This window comes from Acanthisitta chloris, unplaced genomic scaffold, assembly GCF_000695815.1.
Source record: "Acanthisitta chloris isolate BGI_N310 unplaced genomic scaffold, ASM69581v1 scaffold6351, whole genome shotgun sequence".
NCBI classification, from domain to species: Eukaryota; Metazoa; Chordata; class Aves; order Passeriformes; family Acanthisittidae; genus Acanthisitta; species Acanthisitta chloris.
The window spans coordinates 5,230-15,000 of record NW_008656389.1 but is presented as its reverse complement, the minus strand read 5'-3'; the positions used below and the strand labels follow the sequence as shown (position 1 = coordinate 15,000).

The following is a 9,771-nucleotide window of genomic DNA, read 5'->3' as shown; positions in this document are numbered from 1 at the left end:
AACCAGGATGAGAAGGAAGCTGCTCAAATGCAGAACAGTGAATGAAACCAATGAACAAAAAGGTGATGTTTAGGCTGCACATGCAAAGGCACAGTTGCCCCCTGGGAGACAGGCTGGAGGCTGCCTGCTTGCAGCTGCTGTTGCTGAGTCCTGCTGCAGGCAGGACTCCCCACCACAGCTCTGTCATCTTCTGATGGATCATTCCCTCGTTTCTTTGCTGTCCACCCTCTTCTTCAGCCTCTTTGTCACAGTTCAGGTGCCAGGAAGCATTACCTTACCACTGAGAGAGTAGTAGTATTGAGTCCTTTAACAGTTTTGGTAAACAAGATTTTCCTCACCATTTACTGCTTTTTTAGCTTTTACTTGCTCTTCTACTTGCTGATCTTTAATGGAGACTTTACAGAGTATAAAATCCTCTGGGGGTTAGAATCAGGAACAGAAATAACCACTGTAGCTTTGACTCATAAGGAGAGCAGCGGAGAGTACAGAAAGAAGCTAGTAAGTCCCTATCAGCTAAAGGAGGAACGTGTGGATTGTCTCAAGCAAGCTGTATCCCAGAGGTGAGACAAGATATGCTGAATAGCAAAAGTAATCACTGCTGACTGGTTTTCACAAGTACTGTATAAAAAATACAAATAATGTATATAGACTCATTTGAGGATTGTCGCAGGTGGTTTCTCTATCTCTCCCCCAAACCAAAATCTTGCCACCTGCAAAGCCTGAAGAGGCCACCAAGTGGGTTTTTTTGCAAATTGATCTCACTATTCCTCATCTCTTTTTAATTCATGCACAGATGCTGGGTCAGTTTCAGATTCTTACATCGGTCATCATAATACTATTTGAGTCTGAGGCATCTGCAGATGACATCTAGACTCCTGATTTCCTCCATTCTGCTAGAAGACAGTAGGGACCACAGCCTACACTTGGTATCTTCCTCTTCAACCACAAGCATTTCACTTCCCCAGCACACTCATACTCAGAAAAATCTGACAGCTGAGAGGAGGTTTATCATTAGAAGTAAGAAAACTCAAATGAAAGGAGAAATGCATAGTGAAAACTACTTTTTTTTTCATGGTGCCAGACTTCTTAGCAGGCATATTAAACAGGGAACATTCAGACATGGATAAGGGGAACTTGAACTGCTTCTCCACTAGCAGGTGTAGGGGTTATTCATGTAACTGTTTTATTGAACTGGTTTTTTTGATCATGTCAATAAACTGTCTTGATGACAGAGGGAGAATTGGTAAAGGAATAGTTGGTAAATCAGTAGCTGGTAAATCAATAATCAGTGTATGGATCACATCAATAAACTGATTTTTGATTTACCAACTATGATAATATAAGCACAAGAAATCCTGAAGCATTAAAGGGATCATGAATAAATGTAAGGTTTTTCCTCCTCTATACACTTTTAATTTTGTCTTTTTTTTTTTGTTCTATACATTGTGGTGATTTATTCTCCATTATGGCATAAGTGATAAGCACTCAGATAACTGATTTTAGGGGTTATGGCATTTATAACAGTTTTAGGTGTCTGCTACAAGGAAAACATAATGAAAACTCAGAGTCCTTTTCATTTAAAACCACCTTGCTCACTCTAGATACATGCTTATATTAGTATTACTTATATAAGTAGTCTTACTACCTTCAAAGATTCTCCAATCGGCCTCCATTACTGTTGCCTGAGACACACATATGTAAAAATGTTATTTACATAGCTCCATTGTCAAAGTCTGACAATATCCTGACATTTGTGCTTAATTTCTTCCTCAGCAGCATGTTTTCTTATGAATATAATGCTTAGTAAAGGGCAGACTATATAACTATAATGCTGAAGCCTGACTGTACCTCCAGCCCATACATAGTCACGAAGCTGTGCTGCTTTTACATACACATTCATAGAATCGTAGGATGGTTTGGGTTGGAAGGGACCTTAAAGAGCACCTAGTTCCAACCCCCACAGCATGAGTAGGGAGACCTTTGATTAGACCAGGTTGCTGCTCACAGCCCCATCGAATGTGGTCTTGAACACTTCCAGGGATGGGGCATCCACAGATAATCTGGGCAGGCAACTCCAGTGTCTCACCACCCTCACAATGAAGACTTTCTTCATAATATCTACTCTGAATCTACCCTCTTTCTGTTAATTTGATTCACTTTTCAGGAATGTCACTGCCTTTCCTTTGCTCTCATACCTCTGTGTCTATGAAGAGATGTGGAGCTTCCTCCTGTGCCAAACTAGGTTCAGGCCTGGATCCACCTAGGGTCAGGAGCCAGGCTGTTGTCACATCCCCATGGAGCACAGTGGTGATGCCAGCCTAAAGGCTTCCCTCCTGCGGGTCCCCCATCCCATTGGTGTGATGCAGCATGCACATAAGCAGCTGTGGAGCTGCGCTGTGAACCCAGGCAGTGGCCTTGTCTGGAGGAAGAAAAGCTCTGTAAATCAAAGTTTTCTGGCTCTTGAATGTGACCAATGTCTCTGGTCTTGGCCCCAAGCAGTTGTGTTGGCTCTGCTGATACCTCTGTGCTTTGTGCTGCAGGGACAAGAGTGAGCAAAGGCCCATGCAGGTGGGAACTTCTTGTTGCCTGAGTCCCCAGATCAAGAAACCACAGCCCAAGGAGTACAATTTAGAAGATGTCACCTGTGTGGTCCTGCACAGGCTAATGGGGAGAGAGAGAGAGAGACTCCCTTGACAATTCAATCCTCCTGTGGCTGGGTCACCCTCTGGAAGGGCTTTTAACTTCCCTTTGACTATGTGGGGAGCCCACAGGGGCTACAGTCCTAATTTTGATTGCCTTGGTTCAGTGCTTAAAGAGATGCAGGATGCATCTAGGTCTTTGCTTCTTTTTCTCTCAGCTTTGTTATTGACAAGAACCTGCCAGTAAATAAGTGTTTGCAAAAAATGATCTTGGGCAAATGAGTCATTTTAAAGATGGAAATGAGTCATTTTAAGGTGGGTGGGGTTTTGCATACTGCCTGGAAGGTTTTGCTGAGGGCCATCAGCCGAAGACAGACTTTCAAAAGCTGAGCATGCGGGGGCCTGTTGATTGGTGTCTACTTCATGGATGTGGTCCTGAGTGACATGTAGGAGCTTGTGGGTGAGAAGGGCTTTGGAGGATCTGGCCCTTGTTCAGGCACTTGGCCAGCAGCTGGACTCCTTTGAGTGCCAAGTTCTTGGGAACTAGAGTTCTTCTGAAGATCTGCCTTCAGCTGTAAGAGGCTGCTGCGAGTTTGAGGAAGGTCACTGCTGACAGGGTTTTCTTCCTGCTGTGTTTAACCCAGGGCCTGTTTGCAATCTGTGGCCTGCTGACAGGCTGCTACCTCTGCTGCTGCCTCTGCTGCTGCTTCAACTGCTGCTGCGGAAAGTGTAAACCCAAAGCACCCGAGAGTGAACAGCAGGAGTTTTGCGTGTCTCCAGAAGATTTGGAAGAGCAAATTAAGAACGACATGGAAAGAGGTGTGTATTGTAGGGGCATACTGTGTGGCAAAGCTGTTCAAAAGAATCTTTGAAGCCCGAGGTCCAGATGTTCTGCTCACAATGCTGAGCCTGCTTCCAGACACCAGTGGAGATGTGCCAATTCACTCTAGCTAAGACCATGACCCAGTGAACTTCCCAAGTTATGTATTAATGCAAAACTAAACTTATGGCACTAATAACTAAATATCTTCTGTATCTCTTATGAGACATTTAAACATAAAAAATCTCAGGGCTTATCTTAAGAGATGATGTTCACCCTGTAGCCCCCATGCCCACATTGCTTCTGTACCCATTAAAGAAGTGGCTTCAAGAAAAGATGCAAAGTTTCCAACAGCAAGGTTGTGCAGTAACCCAAGAGAGTAACCCATGGGAGCTGCTGTGGTCCTGCCCCTCTCCCATCCAGCCCCTAAGCTGCTCACTCAGTTCTGCACTGGCTTCAGCAATTCTGCTACCTTACCAGGAGCCATTATATCTTAAATAAAATCCAGGTGAAAACTAATCCTTTCAAAAATGTGTACAGTTCTTGGCCCATGTAATTCCCTGCTGTGCTTCACCATGGGGCAGGCCAAGTGCTAACTCAGGAGCAGGAACACCCAGCCAGGAACATGGGCCTGGGGCAGAGGGCAACCTTTCTCAGCAGGTAACCCTCTTTTCTTGGCTTTGCTGCATTCCCCTAGCTGTGCATTCAGGTTTTAGCTATGCCAAGGGACAGTGAAGGTGTTTTCTTAATTTGGCACCAGTGTGGGTTACATACTTAGAACAAAGGGCTGTGTCCTAATCTGTTGAAGAGGGGCAGAGTTTTGGCTTCATCTTCAGGGGAAGTAGAAACATCTCAAACTGGTTAGATATGTACAGGATGAGAGATGCAATGATCCTCCAGCAATAAGAAGCCAAGATACCAAGGGAAGACCTAGGACACTTTTCAGCTGCAAATTTATGTAAACTATGATTAAGATTATGCTTTTCTATGAGGACTAATCTGTTGAAGAGGGGCAGAGTTTTGGCTTCATCTTCAGGGGAAGTAGAAACATCTCAAACTGGTTAGATATGTACAGGATGAGAGATGCAATGATCCTCCAGCAATAAGAAGCCAAGATACCAAGGGAAGACCTAGGACACTTTTCAGCTGCAAATTTATGTAAACTATGATTAAGATTATGCTTTTCTATGAGGAAGGACCACTTAAGTCATTTTTTTTTTGTTATGGAAGATTTTATGCTGTTATATTCTTACGTTTATTATGCTGAAAATAGCACTGCCAGATTGCAAATGTCATGTTCCCTTAGCAGAAAGAAATTTTTCCCCCCAACTTTTCACAAAAATTTACCCTTCCATAAATATGTGACAAAACACTTGTAGTAGTTGAAACAAATGCTATTTATGTAACTGTTATGCCAACGTGTGGTGGTGTTTTTAAATTGGTTTTGCTTGGGGGCTTATCAAGGTAAATACATTCAGCTTAAAAATTGATCATACTTGATCAGTGACTGCAAAGGCAATAAAAGCTGTTAGTGAAAACTTTATAACCACAGTGCATTATTTGAAACAAATTGAATAAACTCCATTACATTAGGCATCTGAAAAGTGCACTTCTAAAATGGGCCTTGATATTCAGGGGTCTATGACACCAAAGCCATGTTTGAAATATGAAGATGGAACTTTGAAGAATAATAATGCTAAAATTCTGCCTTCTTTTTTTTTTTTTTTTTTTTTTATTTTGGCAGATAGTTTGCCCTCCCTCAAAATCCAGCACAAAATTCCCCAGTGGCAGAAAAAAGTAGTTCTCCCTCCTTCTGGCGCAGGTGCTTTTATTGGTATTCTTTAATTTTAGGCCACCTTGACATCCTTTTACTCCCACCCAGTCTCACTGAGATACCAATTTTTAAAAATAATTTTAAGTGTTTAGCAAAGTACCGATCTGAAAAATGAGCACAGTGTGGAATTATGTTTTTTAGGTATTTTGAAGACAATATTAAATATATAGGTAGGGTCTGAAGATCCTTGTACCTTCAGGACCTTTCTGAAGATCTTTGTACCTTTCCTACCCTTCTCTTCAGTCTTGTTACATTTTCCTCCCGATCAAAACCAGCATGACTCAATAGAGTAGAATTATCTTTCTTTTAAAATTAGATTAAAAGAGAGAAAAGTGTCAGGAATAAAAGTAAAGACTTCATGACAAAGTACAACATGAACATCTTTTCTGCAGCTGAAAGGAAAAGAGACACTCATTTAGGAAAAAATGAATGATATCCAGGTCAAACTGTGCTTCCTTCCTCCCTTATTCCTTCCCCCCCCTTCTCAAACTTTAGGGATGGTGGCCAGAAAGATACAGCTGAGTTTTAGAATAGCAAAGACTGTGCTTTTGCACCAGACATTTCTAAATGTTGGGCCGTAGAAATTAAGACTCATGCCTTCCTTTAGGTAAAGAACAGAAATGCTCCTGTATGTAATTCAGAAACAAACTAATCACTCCTGCAACAGATTTCCTTTTGGAAGAGGAGATTCTATAAGGATCCAAATTCTTTGCATGTCCTCTGCCCACAGACTGAGCATTCTAGCCAGTAATTAATTTCTTTGCTTCCTGCAGTCTTCAGCATCTATGTTATTGCTACCCAGAACTTTTTGCCAAGGTCAAAATGTAGATTCATAAACTAAGGACATACTTAACCAAATATTTTGTAGTCAGCCATTGCTTTTCTGAAGAATGCAGCATCGATAAAACATCACCATTCCTGATGCTAAAAACCTCTGAGAGCAAGTCCCCAGCAGCTGTTGCTGTGCTCAGTGGGATCTGCTGGGTGCCAGCCATACTGCATGAAAGAGGCGATACTTGTGTTGTGGGAGTCAAGATTTAGGCTTCATCTATTGAATCAACATGACAGTAATGATTTTCAGTGCTTCATTCATTTCAGTGCTCAGCAGGACCAGGGAGGTGATTCTGCCCCTGTACTTGGCCCTGATGAGGACACACCTTGAGTACTGTGTGCAGTTCTGGGCCCCTCAGTTCAGGAAGGATATTGAGGTGCTGGAGCAGGTCCAGTGAAGAGCAACGAGGCTGGTGAAGGGATTTGAGCACAAGTGCTATGAGGAGAGGCTGAGGGAGTTGGAATTGTTTAGCCTGGAGAAGAGGAGGCTCAGGGGAGACCTTATCACCCTCTACAACTCCCTGAAAGGAGGTTGTAGTCAGGTGGGGATTGGTCTCTTCTCCCAGGCAACCAGCAGTAGGACAAGAGGGCACAGACTCAAGCTCTGCCAGGGGAGGTTTAGGTTGGATATTAGGAAGAGATTTTTTACAGAGAGAGTAACCAGACATTGGAATGGGCTGCCCGGGGAGGTGGTGGATTCATCATCCCTGAAGGTTTTCAGGACGAGACTGGATGTGGCACTTAGTGCTATGGTCTAGTAACGATGGTAGGGTTGGACTCGATGATCTTTGAGGTCTTTTTCAACCTGGTTGATTCCATGATTCTATGATTCACATTTCTCTTTAACAAAATTGTTTGTGGAGTTGATTTCATTCCTCAAATTAACATACCATAAACCAATTATTAGTGAAAAAGAGATGTGAGGCCAAATATTCAGTCATCCATTCCCTAAAATGGCAACATAATCATGCCAAAGGGTTCAATTCTGTTGAAATGGCATATTCCTCTAGAAGAAAGATTTACTCAAATATATCTGATTAGTTCTAGTGCTCAGCTAGTGGACTATCTCCTGTGACAGATTCATGTCTTCCATGAGGGTCATGATACTTCCATGAGTATCATGACCATCAGAACTAAAGGAAGTCAGGTGTTTGCAAGCCCTGGTGTGTACTTAGGTTACAATGATTTCTTCTCACAAGCATTGATTTGTTCCAGTGGACTGTGACATAATGTACAACGGACATCCCGAAGTTAAATCTCACGTTTGGATTGTTGCATTTTAAACATCAAATTTTTGGGGGGTTTCAGATCAAACATGACATTAGAAAGGTGTAAAGCAGGGTAATCTGTGGTATCATGCCATGATGTTACGCATGAAATTACACCAGCAAAGGGAAGTATCACTCACTCATCTGCAGCACAGACACGTGCAACAGTTCATCACTTTCCCACACACTCTGGGCTGGTGGACAGATTTTGCTTCCACTGAAGATGATGGCAAAATGTTTGTTATTTTTGCGGTCCCAAAGGAAGTGGCATTGGAATTTGAATTGTCTTCATACTTCAGGCTGTAATGATGCACTCAAAGAAGTTTGGTAGGTTTGTTTTCTCCTGTTTGGTTATCATTGTAAGAACAAAGCAAGGCATTTCTAGGCCAACTTTAATTTTACTGAAAATGAAATCTGGGAGAGAAAAAAAAAAGAAAAAAGAAAAGGAATAAAAGAACCTGAGTAACAAAGTACTTCCCAACTCAGAAGCAGTAAGTTTTTATCACTTCATTGTCACCTCCACACTCCATATGATACAAATGTAGGCGAACAGTGAGCAAGAGCTATCTATAGAAAGCAGTTTAAACTGTGAATTCTGCCTCACCTCCATTCTGCAGCTTGCCATTAGCAGACTATATTTGTACAGTTTATTATACCACAGGGCTCTGTTCTGATAAAAAAACATCATATATCTTTAGAAGGGCGCAAGCAGCAAAATGCTTGGTGAGGGTGTCAGTTCAGAACTGTGCAGATCAGCTGGAGGCAACGCGACAGATTCGCAGTGGGTCCTGTTCTCCTGTTGCACACCTGGGTATCACAGCAAAATGAACTGCTACTCTCTGCCCGCTATCAACGATCTTCCAGAAAATGAACAACTTGGAGGTAGCAGAGGGTGGGAGGGAGTGCTGCTCAGAGATCTAGAAAATACACAGCAACTTAAAAATGGATTGGAACTGCCAAACTAATATAAGCCTGAACTGAGCTCAAAGCATTAATTACTCATATACTTTTAGAAGTTATGAAACATGTCTGTCTTTGACCTTGTGTCTAAATACAGAATTGCCCATACAGAGAAGCTGCTTGGCATTTAATCATTCTTGCCTTTCACCTTGACAGAGTCAAAGTTGTTCTACCCCCACTGAGGGGAAGCCTTATGGCATGCAATTAGATTCCTGCTCTGGGTTAAGTTACTCCTGTACATTACATCTTTTGCCCATGATTCATCCCATCAACTGTCATGTAAACAGGAGGAACTGCCAGATGAGGTTTTTTTCTGAACATTTGGTCATTTGGCAAAAGAAGTCATAATTTGTACTCAATTACTCTGAAGTCCATGTTAGCATCAAGATACAGATAGTCCAGAATTTTTCATATGAAATCAGATGGCTGATAAATGTTAGTCTCTGAGACCTGAGTCTCTTTCTCCCTCCCAAAAAACTGTGGGTTGGAAAGAGGCCCAGAAGAAGGGCAACCAAACCTTGTTTATTTTCAGAGGGAACACAACAGCCATCCAGGAACTCTGTAGAGGCTTCACTTTCCTCCACTCTTCTTTCCTCCATTCTACAAGAAACACATTTTTGTAGATATATTGGAAAAGCAAATACATAACTGCACAGAATAAGAAGTACACAGCAGTAAGGATTTATACAGTGATCATATGAGGTGTTGCTAGTGCCAAACTCATTAAAATAGTAATTCCCAGAGTCCTATTGTATATATACTACGTAAGACTTCAAATCCAATTTAACATTTTTGTTTAACTAGCTAGCTTTCAGGATATATGTGATTTCTTCCCTCTTAAGTGTATTACTGCTCACACTTTTTTTTTTCCTGTTAACTCTCTTCTTTCTTTACTGTTAACTTTGCCTTCTTCAAGACTCATTTCTGTGCCATTCCCACAAACACTGTCAAGGTTAGTGCTTGCTGACTCACAACAGCACTCATTATATTCAGACATTTACAGGAACAGGTATTTGCAATTGGAACAGGCAGGAACCTTTAGTCTGCAGTCTCTGCAAGGCACCAGGTACAGGAAATGTCCAGTCTAACAGCAGCAGCAATAGTCACCCAGAAATCTGCCATTATGTGAGGGCAAGGAGTAAAACCATTTGTAGACTTGGTGTGGGAATTGCCACCTCTTCAGGACCCACAGAGCTGTCTGAGAAACTAAGATTAAGCTGCAACCAGAACAGCAGATGAAATGTTGTGGTGCTAACGAGGAATCTGACTTTGGTAGCAAGTAAAGGGTTCTTAAACCATTTTTTTGTCCTTCTTCACAATTTAGATGGAGAAACTCCTATCATGCTTCAGCCGACTACTGTAACCGAGAAGACACAACTAATTGGGGACAGCCGTCGGAGCTATCGTACAGACTCCTAG

The 9,771-nt window shown here is 42.0% G+C and overlaps 1 protein-coding gene across 1 annotated transcript in view; it reads left to right on the top strand.

Annotated features, from left to right (window-relative positions):
• Positions 1-9,771, top strand: part of LOC103811339 (dnaJ homolog subfamily C member 5-like) — a 34,409-nt gene extending 24,638 nt beyond the window's left edge. The window contains exons 3-4 of the mRNA XM_009084306.1: positions 3,284-3,458; positions 9,677-9,771. Of these exons, the coding sequence (XP_009082554.1) occupies positions 3,284-3,458; positions 9,677-9,771 (270 nt within the window). The remainder of the gene's footprint in view (positions 1-3,283; positions 3,459-9,676) is intronic.